The sequence below is a fragment of the Labeo rohita genome, chromosome 19 (genome assembly GCF_022985175.1).
Source record: "Labeo rohita strain BAU-BD-2019 chromosome 19, IGBB_LRoh.1.0, whole genome shotgun sequence".
In the NCBI taxonomy this organism is placed as follows: Eukaryota; Metazoa; Chordata; class Actinopteri; order Cypriniformes; family Cyprinidae; genus Labeo; species Labeo rohita.
In genome coordinates this window covers 21,770,966-21,790,266 of record NC_066887.1, presented here as the reverse complement: position 1 = coordinate 21,790,266, position 19,301 = coordinate 21,770,966, and the positions used below count along the sequence as shown (strand labels likewise).

Sequence of the window (19,301 nt, the reverse complement as noted above, 5' to 3'; positions counted from 1 at the left end):
AAAATGAATCACAGCGTTAAATGCTTTAAGCCCACACCATACAATAGTAAAAATGTGAGTGGGACTTCAGAATCTGTTCCACATGAAAATTTGCAAATGGAACAGACTATAGTTATGTAATGACTTTACAACAGTAAGCATGTAACAATAACAGTAAATACAATCAATAAATGTGTAAAAGGTTATTTGCTTCTGTAATCAGGGCATTGCCTTCTGGGTATAGAGCAAGTGGCACACATGACGTCTTTTTCAACAATATTTATAGAGTTTATACTTGACTGCAAAAAAAGAAAACAAATTGCAATGTAATTTATTATTGTTTTCAAAAGTGATACCTTTTCATCAACGTCTCTGTAAGTTACAGTTAGTATTCATTAGTTAGTTAGCTAGTTAAATATTAAACAGGAAGACCCCTAGGTTAAGATTTACACACATTCCACACATCAGACTGAAAGCAGAAATAGTGTGAGTTGAATGCTCACACGTTATATACTAATACATTAATACACACACAGTAAACCATACAGGTACCCGCGTTTGACCATAATAACATTAGTAGTTTTAGTTTACTTTCGCTTTATCACAAGTATGTTTAACTGATATTAAAGAAGATACAAGTACTTATAATTTGATTAAACACAAGACACAGAGACAAGATAAACAAGGAAGCGTCACTTCATATCATCTAATTTTGAAAACAGAGGTGCTACATGTCATGTAGTTTATTTTTCATTGCTTTTGGCCCTGTGACATTTAAAGGGAGAGGTATCAAGTTATTTCAGTTGGCAGAACCAGTCACTCTGGATCATCTACAGTAAATCACACCCCCTGGTGGTAAAGCAGCAGCTTTACATTTTATCATTAGTCCCCTGCAATTTACTGTAAAAATAATCAACAGATTTTAAATTAAATTTTTAAAGTGTTAAAAATGCAGACTTGCCAGCTACACTGCACCACCGTAGGCACCTGTGTATTCAAGTATTAGTTCAGGTGAATTTCCAGAGCATTTTGTCTACATTCTGAGAATTGCTTTGGCTCATATCTTGGGTGGTGGCCAAGATCACCTTGTGTAGAGATATAAAATAACTTAAAACAAGTGTTCTTTCTAGCTGTATATTCAAGTTACACTGATTCTGCTACAGTCTTTAGTTTAGAGATCAGGTGCAATAAGAATGTTTGTGTGTTCGGCCAATTCATGTGCTATGTGACTCACCAGAGATATCTATAATTGTCCCTTGTCTGTTAAGGTGTAGCTTTCTGTAACAGAAATGGCATCTATAATTGCCGGCTGGTCCCTAATAAGCATTTCTGAGAATTTATACACACATTTACATGCCCATTATAGACTGTGGGAGAACCACCTAGTGTACTGAAAGACTGTTTCTACCTAACAAATTCCTGTAAGAGGGCATGTTGTTATGTTATGTTACCATGATTAGGTCAAAGGTCTTTTTTCCAAATATAATGCAATACCTATGGAAGCCTGTTTCCACCACTGAATAAATAAAAACTTTTTGATACAAATTTGCAATTCTGACTTTTTTCTCAGAATTGGGAGATATAAATGCACAATTGTGAGTTATAAAGTCAGAATTGCGTGATATAAACTCAACTGCAAGAAATAAAGATGCAAAAAACTCGCAATTCTGCCCTTTTTCCTCGCAAATGCGAGTTTATATCTTGCTTCTGACTTCATAACACACAATAACGAGTTAAGTCAGAATTGTGAGACATAAACTCGCAGTTCTGAGAACATATCAGTTTTCCCCCTCACAATCAGACTTAACTCACAGTTGCAAATCTCACAATTCTGAGAAAAAAAGTCAGAATTGCGAGACAAAATGTCGCAATTACCTTTTTTACTTTTTATTCAGTGGAGGAAATGGGCTTCGATCCTCCCCCCTTTGGGTATAATTAAACTTTATATAATTCTGTCAACAAGATTCATTCAAATTCAATGCTATAATTCTTTAATTGTTTAAACCTTATACGTTGTTATAGTATATAAGTACCTCATTACAAGTGCAATAAGGATTAAACAATGTATCAGCACTCATTCTCAAATGAACATGCATAACTTATTTGCTCTAAGGCAAATAATATAAACTTTGTCATTTACACTTCTTGAAAGATTAACAAATGTTTACAGATTGAAAAATGTTTACACCCACGTAAGACTAATGACCAATCCATTTTTACAACTTAATGAGCATATTTTAATAACAAGCATACTGTTTTCGTAAATCTTTGGTTCATTCTGATGGAATGTTCCGTAAAGCTTGTCTAAACTGTCAGTAATCAAAAGGGGGTGGAGCTTAGTGAAGTCAATTGTAGTATATACTTCATCAGGCTTATTTTTGACAGTTTACTATAGTAATTATAGGGATTATTTCAGCTTTTCCATGTCAAAAAAAGGCTTAACTTTTGAATTTCCTTAAAATCACCTATACACACCAGGAAATTAATTTCAAATAAGGTCAAAGTGAGTCATGGTCAGCTGTCTTCCATCTAAGTATGGTGTTATTGTCTTTTTTGGCTAAATGTCAAAACCAAAGTTAAATAGCACATTTACACTTCCAGGCAAAAACATTTCACATTCTGACCATAACATGTCTGATGCTACTTTGAAACTGACAGCACTGATAACAAAGGCTGGAGCTTAGAATATGCAAATAAGAACATGGTAAGGGGGGGTTGAGGACGTCTTTTGCAACATCAGTCTGTCACTTGCATCACTGCAATCATTCTGGACATCCACATACTAGGCATTGCTAAGAGCTACAACAAGAATGTACATATTAAAACTTTTTTACTGCTGTTTCTACCTGTAATTTGTTAACACAAAATACACCCACGCTGTTAAAATGATTGACATTCATAAATGTGACAGGTTTTATCTGAGTGTCTGAAAGATTGGACTGACATGTATGAAACTTTCCACTGCAGGGTTCGTAAAATCGCCATCCCAAAGACCTAGGGGCTATTGTGTCTTCCAGTCGGGCTACCAAAATCCATCACCGCCCTACCCGACGGGCTATTTTATTGGGTCTAGCTTTCAGCTTGGCAAAAAAGCTTGTTTTGCTGTTTGATATTGCAAATTGGTGTGTCTTACTATATTATTTTAATGTATTATATTAATTAAGAATATACTGGTTTGTAGTGCAAACAGTTTTACTGTTTAGTGCTTCTCATTATTTCCCTAAAGCAGCTAATGAACAAAGTCATAGGCTTAATCAGGTGGATGGTGAAATAATGAAAAGAATAACAACCTAGTGGTAGAGAATAAATATGCATTTTTTAATAAGCCTATCTGCTGTTTTTGTTCTGATCAGTGCAATTATTGACCCGTTTTTTTACAGAGCTGTCAATGTGAAAGCTAATGTGCTTTCCAAAAAGCTAAACAACTACAAGTATGATATATATTTATATATTTTGAATTAATATAATAACTTATATGTCTGACTAATCTCTAATCCTAAAAATGGTTTAAAGGCTAAAATGCGATGTTTATTATTTCATAAGATTTTTTGTTTTTGTGAAAACTTGTATCTGAACTGCAAATCATGTCATTTTATGGTTTAATATGCTACCATATTAATTGCCTAACCGTGTTCATATGATATTAGTTTTATGTGTGCAGGTCAATGCCTTAAATTATTTTTTTTTAATCCCACAGATAACCTGTAAATAGTGAAATAAAATTCCTTCCTTGATATCTGTTGATAATTGTGTTTTGAAATTATTTTTTAATGACAGTGGGGTAACAGAGGCTGATAAATGGCTAGAAGTTAAATGAACTGAACTAAACTAAACTGAACGTAACCAAATGAAATACATAAATTCCTACAAGCAAACAACTTTGATGCATGGAAAAAACACCTTTACAATAAGGAACTAACAATAAACAAATTGCATTTAATTATTATGTATTGTTAGTTCATGTTAGTTGCTGCATTTAACTTGACTCACAGGCCTAATGTAAGCATTACCGAAATCTAAATGCCGAAGTACAATATGCAAATGAATCAGCCACATTCCTGATGATCACACTTGCTTGGATGAATTCAAGAGGATTTCAGCTGTTTTGACATTGGCCTTTATGCATGAGGGCTATTTCAAGAATGTGTATCATCAAGTTTGAGTCAGTGGCATACTTTTAACTACCTTACATTCCTTCAGCAGCCCATCCCATGAACCCATTCCAATGAACGTATGAGACGTGAGGTTGCGAGTGGGTGAGGCTTTGATAAACCTGTCCCTTCTTTAGACAAGAACTTCAACCTCACTTACAAAACAATTTGAAATTCATCTTATCTAATCCAAAAGAGAAAGAACAATCATTCTGTATATACTCACTGAAAAACAATGAAACTGGCAGAGACAAAAACACAAGCTAGAATGTCCAGAAAGTTAGACACGTGGAACAAGAATGGGGCTGTAAATAAACAATTTTACGCTTGTATACCTCCCATAATTTGACTTTATCTCATATATCACTTTAACCATAAAAATTAACAACCATAAACAAAGGCACTCCATATAATAATTTCTGCATTTCACTTCTGTTCTAACTTGAGTACACGCTCATACGTAAAACTTGGCATGGTGTACTGCAAATATTGATGGCTATGATGTGAAACTTGCGCTGTTCCTCATTCGAAGTCACTTTGGATAGTGGCGTCAGCTAATTTAATTGAAATACAGTAAATATAATGTGAATCACTTTAGGGGTACATTGCAGTTAGAACTGAGTGTTTACATCTGTCTGTTCCAGATGTGAGAAGTGTATAATTCAAGCATGATAAGCTGAATTGATTTTGTATCTTCTCTTAAACCATGCATAAATAAATGCACAAATAAAATCATTTTAAAGTTACATATACAGTATATTATATATGTTATATAAGATAAATTATTTGATTCATGCATTTTGTATTTTTTCATGAATTATGCATACTGTAAATAAATACGTATATATATAATTTACATTTGCACGGTTTAAAAAAATACAAATCTCATCTCAAAAAAAAAAAACAAAAAAAAAAACAAGATATTTTTGTAGCTTACCTTTCACCTGGTATTAAACTTCTTGAAAGTATCTGATCTGGAACAGCGCTAACATCTGTGGTGTCTTTGTTTTCCCTTCTGTTCTCTGGTGTACTTTCGCTGATTTCTACCCAGTTCCTTTGAGAGATATTATCTGTCTTTACCTTTGTTGCGGTCACCTCTCCCTGTTTGTGGCTTGCGTATCTGAAGGTCTCCTCTGCAGTGTGTGCAGTGGAGATCTTGCCACTGCTGTGTTCTTGACTTTCACTGTCCTGTGTTCTTGTGAGAAATGTGGCAATATCCACAAACACTTCACCACTGGTGTGTTCCTCCCTCTCAGCGTGGTGGTTATCAAAGCTTGTTTGGTATTTGCACCTTGCCGTGTCCTCCAGTATTGTTATCTCTCCGCTTGACTGCTGCGGGGGCAAGGGGTGGAGACAAATCTCCAGGTGACTGAGTGTTTCCATTCTTGATTCCGCAAGTGATACCTTCACTGGCTCAGAGAAGGGAGGGGCCGAAGTGCATTCTTCAGGGCCACATTCTTGATTGACTGGTATGGCTGGTTTCAGTGAAGCAAGATGGTGAATCTGCTGCTCTGACTGACCTGTCAACACTTCGGTACCTCTATATTCCTCTGCTTCCATTGCACCTTGCATTGCAGATGCTTCGTTGGTGCTTTGGACTATTTGCAGTTCCCTTCTCTTTTCAATGACCTCATCACGATTTTTATTATAAATATCATCTAATCTACTTCCTTGCTCCATTTCTGGTCCACATTTGTCCTGAAAGTCATTTCTAGTAGTCAGAGCTTGTGTGCTTTCAACCTGGTCAATCAACTCATGGCTTTCTTGAGTAGATGCCTCCTGAACATCTTCCTCGCAATCTTTATATTCTTCGTATGTTTTCTGTTGTGTGTCTATCTCTCTCTTTGAGGTTTGAGAGCTGAACAGCTGGTCTGAAACATTTAAGTGAGGGGGAGGATGTATTATAAGAGCAGGCATGTCTTCAGAGGTCAAAGTGCAAGAGACACCACATTCTGAGGAAGTTTCTGAACGGTTGGTAGATATAGCTTGATCATTCTCCTGATTTATCTGGTTGTGCTCTGGTATTTCAGTTCGGGTTTCCACATCTGAATAAGATGTATTGTTCCCTCTTTGGGAATGGTCAAGCCTGATGGGGTCTGTGGGACCTGAAAGGTCAAAGGTGACAGTTGACTTGTTGGTGGAGGTTCTCCACAAAGCTGACTGTGGTACAGAGATATTTGACTCATTCTCAAGAAGGACAGGTTGAGCAGGGCTAGGTTTCTCTGAGTCAGTGGCATATGTCGAGGAAGTATAATTGTCGGTTTCATAAGATTCCATTGAAATGGTCTCACAATGAATCTCAGGGTGAGTTTCTTTCAGTAAACTTGAATCAGAAGTGGAATGTGCAGTGATTGTGGATAAACTCTGAGGTGTAGAGCTTAAATCACCTTCAGAAACATCAGTATTGGACAGAGATAAAATTGGCTTTCTATCAGTATCAGCATCCAAACTGCTGTCTGTGATTCTGGAGGAAGACACAGTGCTAGATACAATCACATCTGGCATGGATGAAACAGAATCGGCACTGGAGGGGTCAGTGCTGACTACATCGCTGTTGCTGACAGACATGTTTTTGGGTTGAGAATCTTCTATCTCAGTAGATATAATGTAAGGTGGACGACTGGGGGAATGTTCTGGAAGGATATCAGCAGAATATGAGTTTGAGCTGGAACTCTGGGTCCCAGTACTGTTTGAGGTGAAACCATCAAGGAGGACAGAGGTGGAACTGTAGGGGATGTAAGAGCCAAGACTTTGGGAGATGGAAGAAATGGAACTTTGGGATGTCTGTGGAATGCAAGATGCGGAAATTTCATGAATGGAATCAGTGGAACTCTGGTGGATTGAGAGGACGGCAGAATCTTTTGAATCTTGACATTGCAGGTGTGACTGAAAAACCATTTTGCCTTCGTTAAGAGTAACATCTAAGTTGGTGGTGTTGAGCTCAACATCTTTGGATGTTTCAAAATCAGAGAAGGGTTGATCATCCCTAAAAGAAACGCCACTCGGGTTCAGATCTATGTCTGAGTTATGGACTGTGCATATGTCAGTACTTGCTGCAGTTTCCAAATTAGGAACAGGATTGAATAAGTCAGTCATTTCAGACCTAGAGATGGAGTACTGAACAAATTTATCTGCAGATGGGCTATCTGGGGGTGTCTCATAAGCATCGCTATCAGACAGCGGACAGTCAATGTATGGTATCGATGTGCCGTCCAGATTTGAAGGCATAAAACCTGCATCTTCTTCAGACATATCACTCATGATATTCTGGGGCTGGGATTCCTCAGCTGTACAGGAGGGTTCTGGTGTAGGCTCTGCTGCCTGAAAACCAACCTCCTTTTGTTTCGTTTCTACCTGGTTGTCAAATTCTTCATGTTCACTGATGTGATCCTTGACCTCTGGGACTTCACTTGAGAGACCTTCAGATGGATCTCTTTTCTTCTTCTTCTTCCAGGACAGGGATACAGCAAAGCCCTTGGTTTTACGAAGGTCACTCTCTGAGTAGCTGACTTGCAATTTCTAAAAAAAAATTAAAGGAAGAGAAAGTCAGTAAAGAAAGTACAAAACGTCATTTAAAGAAAGGAGGTGAAGGGGAGAATGAATGCAAAAAAAAGATAAAGAACGAGGACAAAGATTAAAAGACAATTTAACTTCCAGAACAACAATTTACAAATAATTTGCTCATCCCCTTGTCATCCACGATGTTCATGTCTTTATTTCTTCAGTCGTAAAGAAATTATGTTTTTTGAGGAAAACATTTCAGCATTTTTCTCCATGTAATGGACTGATATGGTGCCCCGATTTTGAACTTCCAAAATGCAGTTTAAATGCGGCTTCAAACGATCCCAAATGTGGTTGTAAACGATCCCAGCGGAGGAAAAAGGGTCTTATCTAGCGTAACGATCGGTTATTGTAATAAAAATAATACAATTTATACAGTTTTTAGTGCCAAACGCTCATCTTGTCTTACTCTGCCTGGACTGTTTTTGTTCCTGTTCATGACAGGTAGGGTATGTCGAAAAACTCTCATGTTCTCCCTCAACTTCAAAATCATTCTATATCGCTGTTTTACCTTTTTTGTTAAGGGTGTTTGATCTTTTTTGCATGTTTAGTTTGCAAAAACTGGGTCGGAACTTTTGCAATGATGTAGGATGATTGAATGAAATGGATGATTGGATGATTTTGAAATGATTTTTGAAGTTGAGGGAGAAAATACGGTCAGAGTTTTTTGACATACCCTAACTGTCTTGAGCCAGAGTACACAGAGTTCAAGGACTGCAAGGCAAGAGAATAAAGAGTATTTCAATGGTAATTTTTTTTAAATGTAAATAACCGATTGTTTCGCTAGATAAGACCCTTCTTCCTCGGGTGGGATCGTTTACAACAGCATTTGGGATCGTTTGAAGCCGCATTTAAACTGCATTTTGGAAGCTCAAAATGGGGCACCATAGCAGTCCATTATATGGGGAAAAATGCTGAAATGTTTTCCCCAAAAAACATAATTTCTTTACGACTGATGAAAGAAAGACATGAACATTGTGGATGACAAGGGGGTGAGTAAATTATTTGTAAATTGTTGTTTTGGAAGTGGAGTTCTTTAATGAACATTTACATTTATAAAAATCTGTTCATATGCATCAGTACATTGTTGACATTTATATAAATATGTCACAGATAGTGTTGGGTGATGTCTACCAAACTGGAATCAGACGATGTCTACAGTGAAACATAGGAATCACGATCAGCGTTGCCAAGTCTGCGGTTTTCTCGCGGAATTTGGCAACTTTAACACTGTTGCCGTGTTTTGTCAATAACATGATATTAAACCCCTGGAATGCAAATTTTACCAGGGGAAGCCCACCAAAAAACGTGTTTTATAACCGCCAAAAACGTGATTTTTAACAGGGGGAGCCCCCTGAAACACAACTGGGCTTTTGTGTAGCAATTGAAAGGGTTTTTCTTGGAAAACCTGGCAACCCTGATCACGATGCTTAACATCGGCATCATCTATCGGCCCAACCATAAATGTATATAAAACATAAAGATATTTATTTCTGACCCCATACAATCTTACTTGTAAAGTAAGAAACATTTTATATCTCATAGTAACCTGGCTCTTCTGCATTTTTTATGGCTTTTTTAGGCATGAGAAGTATGACAGTGATTCACTGGAAAGAGTTATAGGCTTTTTGTTACTAAAGTATTCATGAAACACCCTGCTATGTTAGTTTTATATACTGAATATGATTCAACCACTTTTACTAATGACAACGAGAGCACAGAACACAACAGAATGGGAGCAAAGAGAAAAGAGTATTTGTTTAAATCAATCATAATTGAAACCTGAAATTGCAAAATGTCATAATGGCATTTTTATATAAAGTAACAAGCACAATGAAGAATAACAGTAAATAGGAAAATCAAATTTATCAAATAAATAATTGACAGATTCATAGTATCTATAGTTGTTAGCTGCACAGTAATGAAGCCATGCATTATGTTATTATATTATTTAATGTTTATCTCCCTGGGAAATGAAGTCTTGCTCTGCTGTCTGGTGAAATATGATACGTCTGCTGCAAAAGTGCATTCAGTGTTCCATCTGATAACATTAAAGGTTGAAATGTCATGAAGTGAGATAAAGATAAATGTGTCACTGTCTGTCAGTTTGGGTGGAGGCCCTTGTATTCCTTGAACTGTGTTAGAGTTCAAAATGACCACATAATTAGGTCTTCAGTCAACCTGACACAACTCAACCAATTAATATTGATCACTAGTATTATGAAATACACACCTCTGTGTCAGTTTTTTTTTTTAAATGACATATATATATATATATATATATATATATATTGGGTATAGCATGCTTTGATGACAAACACAACATATTTTTGTAACAGTGAATCTGAAAGCCTTAATTACATGAAAAATATTATCCATGAAGCACATCTGTTACCATTTTTTTTTTACTTTTAACCTACTGGAATTACACTAATAAGCTTTCAACATGACTAAATGCTATCTGCTTTTTATGGAAGAGTTACGCTTATCTGTGTCATAAACAATGGCATAAATCAAAGGGACTGTGTGAAACACCAACTTAAAAGTAATGACGTTATGTTTATGATGATATGACTCCAAAAAGCTAAACATGGAAGAAGCATTTTCTCATATAAATTACTAAAGAACTGCCAGAAGCTTAACCCACTATGGATTGTTCAACCACAATAAACACTCACACATGCAAGTACATACACATGCAAATAGCTCCACCTGCTGGTCAAGTTCCAAAATCCAAAAAGGAATTACAACCAAAAGCTAAGTGCTCAGTTTCAGATCTTACTACAAAATAACCAAAACTCTTACCTTAAAACATGAAATACATACATAAACATCATACTGTTTTAAAAAAGTAACTGTTTTAAATAGTAAACCAGGTTACAGATGACCCACTTTAAATACTGACCAATTAACATACACTAACAGCTCCATCTTGTTGATAAATCAAATAAGCAATAGTTAAAAAGATTTCAATAAAACCTTAGAATGCAGAATAATAAATAAATAAATAAAATTAACTAATCCAATACTGAACTGATTACTTTAAGAATAATATAAGAATGTTATTCTTAATGTAAAATAAGAATATTTTATAAAATTGCTTGGTCTGATGAGTGTTTAGGAGTATACTAGATTATATATAACCTTAAATCCTTACGAGTCTTTAAAAATAGAGAACAGGACAGAAGCAAAAGCACGGAGTTCCTGCACATTTTTTATTTCAAAATTCAGTATTTTTCCAGACTCAAATTTATATTAATATATCAATTATGTACACATATTTAACCCTTTAACTGTCACCGTTCCCTTTGTAGGACGCCTAAGTTTACTTCAGCATATTACAAATAAATCCTAATCTAATCATGACAAACTATACATCGTTGGAAAGGTCTAAGACTCCTAAATAGATATTTCACCATATTTTTGTGTTACAAATTATGTAGGAAAAGTAGTAGATTATATGTCAAGAGTGCAACTTAAAAAAACCTACATCATAACATGAGTTCTGACCTTTGTCACAAAATGCATGACAACAAATTACAATTTCTAGTTTTATATAGCCTAACCTGTTTCGTTTGTGCATTACTGGTATCTAACTGTGAATAAAACAAGAGCATGGATTTTCCTCTGTGTTGGCGAAGAAATCATAACATGAAATGGGCCGATGGCATGATTCGACTGTGTGCATTGTCCTGTTTGCCAAGTTCAAGGGTCTATAAAAAAGACTGGTACTATAAAAAAAAGTGTTCAAAATTTGGCTTTCTTTAGGGCAGTATGTCATATTTCAAGGCCTTAGGTCTCTTTAATGCATACTCTGTGGCGGCCATAAAACCAACACTGTGAAATGGACTGATGGCACAATAGGTGGCTCAGTGTGCATTGACTTATATGCTAAATTTAATGGTTTCTCGTGTGCATATAAAACTCTGTATATTATTCTTATTTTTTTATTTAAAAAAAAACTAAAAAGGGGTACAAAAGTCTAGAAATGCATTTTTTTTTTAAATACTCTGCTTTCTTTTTTCCATACTTTTCCAGACCTGGAAATGATTCAAATCAAATTCCATATTTTCCAAACTGCATAGAAGCCCTGAACACAATAAGTAAAAACAGCACCATTCAGAAAGATGAGGCCTCCCATTTTCCACACAACCCAGTGCTCTGAAAATGACATTTAGCACAATTTGCCCTAATCATCCATGTTCCACATCACGTCTGTGCATGTCTTCCGTGCAAAAAAGGTATGCATTTTAATTTCTGGACTACTGAACATAAGCATGACAGGACAGAATAAATCATTCTTCCATTACATCATCATCAATAAATAACTGTTTGTTTATTTATTAATTTAAAATGTGGATGTAAATATATGAGAAGGATTGTAACAGTAAAAATTCAATAAAAAAAATTGGATGAGCATATTGATATTTGGGTTTAGCGTGCACTTAAAAGCATGCAGCTACAAGATATGATTCATCTGCAAATATTGTATGCTAAACTGTTAAATGAATTTATTAATTAGTCAAACAATATTTGCAGATGAATCATGATCCCAAACTTTCTTCAAAAGTTTGGGATCATATATATATACTGCTATTCAAAAGTTTGGGATAAGTAAGGCTGTATTTATTTGATCAAAACTACAGAAAAAAAACAGTAATATTGTGAAAATTTATTGCAATTTCCAATATTAGTTTCCTAATTTTAAGTTTTAATATACTTTAAAATATAATTTATTTCTGTGACGCAGCGCTGAATTTTCATCAGCCATTACTGCAGTCTTCAGTGTTACATGATTGTTGAAACTGTTGTGCTGCTTAATATTTTTGGAACCTGTGATACTTTTACTTTGATTCTTTGATGAATAAAAAAAAAAAAAAAAAAAAAACAGCATTTATTCAAAATAGAAATCTTTTCTAACAATACGTGTCTTTACCATCACTTTTTATCCATTTAACACATCCTTGCAGAATAACAGTATTAATTTCTTTAAAAAAATAAAAAAAAAAAAGAAAAATGACCCTAAACTTTTGAATAGAAATATATATTGTAACACAAAAATTTTGAATAAACACAGTTTTAAAACACCTTTTAAACTTTTTATTTATCAAAGAATCCTGAATAAAGTATCACAGGTCCCAAAAAATATTAAGCAGCACAACGGTTTCCAACACTGATTATAAATCAGCATATTACAATAATTTCTAAAGGGTCATGTGACACTGAAGACTGGAGTAATGATGCAGAAAATTCAGCTTTGCTTCACAAGAATACATTATATTTTAAAATATATTAAATAGAAAACTGTTATTTTAAATTGCAGTAATTTCACAAAATTACTTTTTTACTTTTTTAATCAAACAGATACAGCATCAAATTAATCAGCATAAGAAACTTTAAAAAAACAATAATAGCCTTACTAATCCCAAACTTTTGAACGGCAGTGTATACATATACATATATATGTGTGCGTGTGTTTATTTTTTCATTTTATTCACTGTTCTGTGCAAAACCATGTTAAGTTTAAGCATAACCTGAACAAGATGGTGTAGTTACAGAATCTACCAGCAGGGGGTAATGGGGCCACGCTAACCAGCCAAACCTTGACTCCTTGGTCAAAAAAGGAGGATTTACTGTTATTATTGAAAATATTATTGTTCATATTTTGCATACAAGCTGTGCTAATTACCTTAATTTTCAAGCTCTGTATTAAAATATTAGTAATATGTACCTTTTTTACATGGCAGCACATATACTGAAAGTGTCGGACAAATTAAAACGAAAAGATAGATGTTTATTGTAATTTTGTAATATTTATTGTATAGTCATGCACATGTTGGTTTAAAACCAACTCAAGTACAAGTTTAGTGCTCTCTGACCTTTGACCTGAGGACACTGCCAAATAAAGATTTGCGTTTAGTTGACTTCTCCTCATCCGGAGCTTCACTGTCGCCAGCTCCCAACGTCCCGGATTCAGCTCTGTGGAAGACGACATTCAGTTAAAGATCTGGAGATTGAGGATTCGGTTTAAAGTTCAGATAAATGCACAAAGAGCAAACAAAAAAGTGGCCTCAAGTTTACTGTGTGGCGCCAACGCTCAAGTCAGTCAGCGAAAATGACAAGAATGTGGAACATTAAATGTCTTTCCTAAGACAGGCATCTCATCCAAATACAATGTGTAAACAGGTTATTAATTTTCTTCCAAAATACACTGTCAGCAGAAACCTGCCGCATACTTTCAGAGAACAAAATGTGGAAAATGCAGGGTAAAACAAACGCACTTACTAATACAAACACACCCAGCGTGGTCTATTGTACAGCACCACCTAAAATAACTTAAGTAAAGTGGGTGCAAAACAAGGATGAATAGAGTCACGCAGGCAGGAATCACTGCATCACGTTAATGAACACAATTGCTTAATTGTGTGGCATTACAGAGTCTTAAAGAAAGAGACGCAATTCATAGCTCAGCTCTGATTTGGCCAGCATTAAGCAACAGGAAATATCAAGGTGGAACAGGTGCATCCAGAAGTCTCTGTCATGAAGGAAGCAGTCAGATATTTTGAAAGTGAATTACATAGTTGTCACATAAACCTATTTTAAACAAAGAGCAACTGTTACCTGAGTGACTTGAATGACTGATGAATTAAAGTAATTTATGCTTATGTGATAGAATTGAATGATAGAATGAAAAGTCATGCAGACAGCTGAGACTGATTCTACAACTTCAGAGTTTTTCATTAGCATGCATGTACATGCAGTGATGATCCAGGAACCTCAACAGCGCGTGAGAGCAAAAGGGAGTTGTCTGAGGCCTAAAGATTGCAGGGTCTTTTGCTAAATATCCTGCTTTGCATTCCAAACCCACCCTTAAATACCCCCAGGCACATGACTCTGAAAATGCATTGGTTTGAAGATGCATAAAAATGCACTTTTAAAATCAAACCCGGGCATAATCACTGAAGTGATATTTGTTTAACCTGCAACTGTAAAAAATGTTCTGCTCTTTAAAGGTCTCACCTTTACAGGTATCACTGACACGCCAACAGCATCAGGTGAAAACAAGCTGAAACTTTTACTCATGCATCTAGGTTTTTTGAGCAAGCTTCTCCCCGGAGGGTACAGCCAAATGTATGAGTTTCTCTGTGTGATGGAAGACAGTAAGCATGCAGTGTGGCCAGTTCTTTTAGGTATAACCATATCATTTGCTGGTAGCAGTGAAAACTACCTCAAAAGCAAAAATGCACTGCTCTCATGTAAAGTTATATTTGTTTTCGTAAAATATTGAGGCAAGAAATGTACTATCCAAGACTATTATAAACTATGTTGGGACTATACACAAACAACATGACTGGGGATTTTAAATGTACTCCTGTTACATGACCTCACTGTGAGTACACAGCTTGTTTGCCTTTGTGTCACGGTTTATTTGTGAATGGAGACGCACAACGAACCGTGTTTGAATAAGGCATCACAACGTATTGTGCCAAGCAAACACAGGGGACAGATCCTGTCTGTTACAACAGACAGGTTCTGAAGAACAGTCACATGTCAGAGTATTTTTATAAGATTACAGCAGGTTGCTCACCTGAGGGAGGAGCTTTTGTGGCCGTACAAATAACCTACAATGTTTAAGCACAAAAGCTGGTTGTTGAGGGTTTTAATTGAGGGTTAAGCTGTGTGAATGTGCAAAACCAAACAAACATGCTCTTCACACAGTATTGGGTCATTTTGTCTAGCAATTAATGCCACCCATTAAAGAAAAATCTGGTGTCACCATAATTGGCTGCATAATTTGTATATTCGTCACCTCTGCAGCCTGTGAATTACCAGCATTCTACCACCCTTGAAATGACAGAACAATTATAGTCATACTTATATGACTGAAAGGAACCATAAAGTAGCACTACTACTACTGACCTCTTTCAGAGCACATTCACCAGCTGACTAGTAGGTAAAGTTGATAAGCATATTCAAATATAAAAGGGCAGACCGAGCCAAGACTAAAGTCAAAGTCCACCGCATAACAAGTTTGAAGTGTACATGTGTACCATTCAAGCTCCCAAATAAGCCCCCGATGTTTTTTAAATGCTGATGCTTGTAGCAGCTTGTGAGAAAATCCCCTGTCACTTAGAGTCCTTTAATGTTTTCCCCAAATCGTCTGTACAATGAAAATAATGTTGGTAAAGATCATGAATGTGCTCTTCTTACAATGAACTCACTTAAAGGAGTTCAAAAAATGTTTTTTGAGGAATATATTTCAGGATTTTTCTCCATATAGTGGAGTTCTATGGTGTCTGGGTGTTTAAACTTCCAAAATGCAGTTTAAATGCAGCTTTAAAGGGCTCTAAACAAGGAATAAGGGTCTTATCTAGCAAAACGATCGGTTATTTTCTAAAAACAGTTACAATTTATGTATGTTTTAACCTCAGATGCTTGTCTTGTCTAGCTCTGCAATGCGTATTCCGGTTCATGACAGTTAAGGTATGTCGAAAAACTCCCATCTCATTTTCTTCTCCAACTTCAAAATCATCCTACATCGCCGTTTTAACTTTTTTTGTAAAGGGCGTTTGATCTTCTTTGCACATTCACAACACAGGGTCGGTACTTCTGCAGCGATGTAGAACGATTTTGAAGTTTGAGGGAAAAAATGAGATGAGTTTTTTTACCTACCCTAACTGTCTTGAACTGCATTACATGGAGTTCATGCAGAGCTAGACAAGACAAGCATTTGAGGTTAAAAAGTATATAAATCGTTCGTTTTTTTAGAAAATAACCAATTGTTTCACTAGATAAGACCCATCTTCCTCGGCTGGGATCATTTGGAGCCCTTTGAAGTCCACTATATGGAGAGAAATCCTGAAATGTTTTCCTCAAAAAACATAATTTCTTTACAAATAAAGAAAGAAAGACATGAACATCTTGGATGACGGGCGTGAGTAAATTATCTGTAAATTTTTGTTCTGGAAGTGAACTTTTCCTTTTTAATGTTTTTATTTTGGCCTATTAGGAACAGTATGGGTCAACTATGGTATTTCTTATGAGCCCACTTGACAAATAGTTATTTTTATGATTTATGTATGAATTACAGATACAACATTAATTTTTCTTAATCTTATTTTATTTACAGTAAAACTGTCATGAGCAGTTTAGATTAACTTTGTGGTGTTCTGCTACATCTATCAACAGCGCTCATGCGGTGTGAGCTACTTACAGATATTCACATAATCAATCTTTTCAGTTAAGCAATTTCACAAGAGCAAGAGTCTTATTAGATTTTAGATCAGCAAAGTTATGAATCGGCCATAGGCACAAAGCCATAGGCCGAGTACCAGTAACATAAATCGCAGCTGTGTGTATGGTGCAAACAAGTAGTTAATATTCATAAACTTACATTTCAAGCAAAAACTAGCCATTTAGTTTATTTCTTTTCCACCATCAAAAACAGTTTCTCAACAATTTTATCATAAAGCAAAGAGTTCCAATAGTGCTCACAGAGCGTGATTATTTTTGCCGCTTTATACATGGCATTTATACATGGCCGTGAACAGCTAAATACACACACTTGTATTTGTCAAAATGCCTGTCTTTGCAAGTATCTTTGTAAACACAGTAATTTAGGTCTTAAGTGAAAGCAAACAGCTGAGAAAGAGAACACGTGTAGCAGTATATTGGATCCGGGTAGCTCTTAAAGTGACAGCAGTCTAATATTCCTGCTGTCTGTCATTTATGTTACTCAAACAACAAAAGAGAAAATCTCTCACTGCTCTTGACTAAATCACTTTTGTAACTTTAATAAGAAGACCATTATATTTAGAATATGCAGTGTTTTTATACATTTGATTATTCAATGGATGTAGCATTTCTTATTTGTTCTACTGTTGTTGTTGTTGTTTTGTTTTTTGTCCTATTGCTTGTAATTAGTTACTTTTTCTTATTTAATCACTGACTTGTCTTCAGTGAGCCTGAGGCTTGTATTAGTTTTTTTGTGATACTGACACTGGTGACAAGGATTATGAAATTTCTATGGTACCAAAAATGTTCATATCATAAAGACCTTATTTAAAGCAAAAATAATATATTGTAATATACTGTAACGATGAAATAAAATTACTCATATCGTAATATAAGATTTTGGTCATTTCACCCACTCTTATTTAAAAGCTATCTCAAATTTTTTTTTTTAAAAAAATGCTCCTCTCTGCAGTTGCACGAGAAAACATCTAAGATCTGACCTTTCATATAACCTCTACTACTTGCTTTGCACTGCAAATCCCTTTCTCAGCAGAGTAATACTTGCAGTAAAACATCCCAGCACAATTTCAGATTTACTTCATTGTTCTACATACAACCAAAACACACACACAAATAATAATAATAATAATAAATAATAATATAAGGAAATAATAACGTTAAAATAATATATTATATAATAAAGGTGCCAAAAAGTTAACAGAATAATAATTTAGGCCCTATATTACAAAATAGGCTACTACTTCCTACTAATATTAAATAAAAATAAATACTAAGTATAAAAATTGCAGCAGAACAGAAAAGAAAAGAATAGCTTAATTTATTTAGCTTTATAATTCTTTAAAAGCTACATTCAAATTAAAAAAAACTAACTGTCCTTTGACTGTACAGAAAATAGGTGAGATCGTTTTAAAATACCTACAGAATAAATCATAACAGGTTGCATTTGATTTACTAATATTAATAAAAAAAAAAATACCAATGCTCTTATGAGTGTTACTGTCACACAGTGACTGTCTGTCCAATTCACAAGAACAGGCTCTAAATAAAAAAAGTAAAATCACAGTAACAAACATGTACGTTACATTGCTCTCATGAATAGGCCATCTAGGAGATATTACAATTTTATGCATTTTGTGGTTTGCACATTCTATATTGTTTAAACCTGTACAGATAACAGATATTGGTTTTAGGCTGTCTAATAGATAAATGGACAAAAAATAACTATGGATCATTCAGTATTAACGAAAAACATTATGTAATGGTTTACCTTGAAGTCTTTAGGCTCTTCTCCAAACTGTCCGATTTCTTTGACTTGCGTTTAAATAATTTGAGCGTTCCTTTGCCGCTGTCATCTGTCTCCACAGTCTCTTTGAGATTTGCTTCACTTTTAGAAAACAAATTCCTCAAAGACCTTTTGGTTGAAAAACTCTTTTTCGCCATGGTGAAACTTAAAAAAGGATCTCTACAGAACTAAGCGAATGCATTCAGTAAAAGTTTACTACGATGCGCTGAGTCGACGCACTAGACCTCACTAATGCACAGCCAAACCTTACGCTCTCTCATAAACAGATGCTCTAGCTCGGTCAAAGCTAGTGAGACACCTACCGAGTTTTTAGGCGCGCTCCAACTCAACGGCTGCACGCGCCCATCATTTCCATAAAGGATATCAAGATAGGCAGTTCTCTAGGTTATGAAACGCAGCCATAGACTCTGCTCATTTTATGTGCTAAGGTTACTGAATCATCCGAGTGAATCGAATCTTTTGAATCAGATTAGTTCATTAATTCGTTTAGTGACAGTTTGTGCAGATTATGGTATGAGCGAGTAAATGAAGTCGTTCACGACAGGCACAAT

At 35.3% G+C, this 19,301-nt stretch overlaps 1 protein-coding gene across 1 annotated transcript in view; it reads right to left on the bottom strand.

Moving 5' to 3' along the window:
* Nucleotides 1–19,106, bottom strand: part of crybg2 (crystallin beta-gamma domain containing 2) — a 31,800-nt gene extending 12,694 nt beyond the window's left edge. Inside the window, exons 1-3 of the mRNA XM_051136312.1 lie at nt 18,715–19,106; nt 13,571–13,670; nt 5,068–7,649 (exon numbers count right to left, since the gene is read on the bottom strand). Of these exons, the coding sequence (XP_050992269.1) occupies nt 5,068–7,649; nt 13,571–13,670; nt 18,715–18,887 (2,855 nt within the window). The 5' untranslated portion in view covers nt 18,888–19,106. The remainder of the gene's footprint in view (nt 1–5,067; nt 7,650–13,570; nt 13,671–18,714) is intronic.
* Nucleotides 19,107–19,301: the final 195 nt, after the last annotated feature.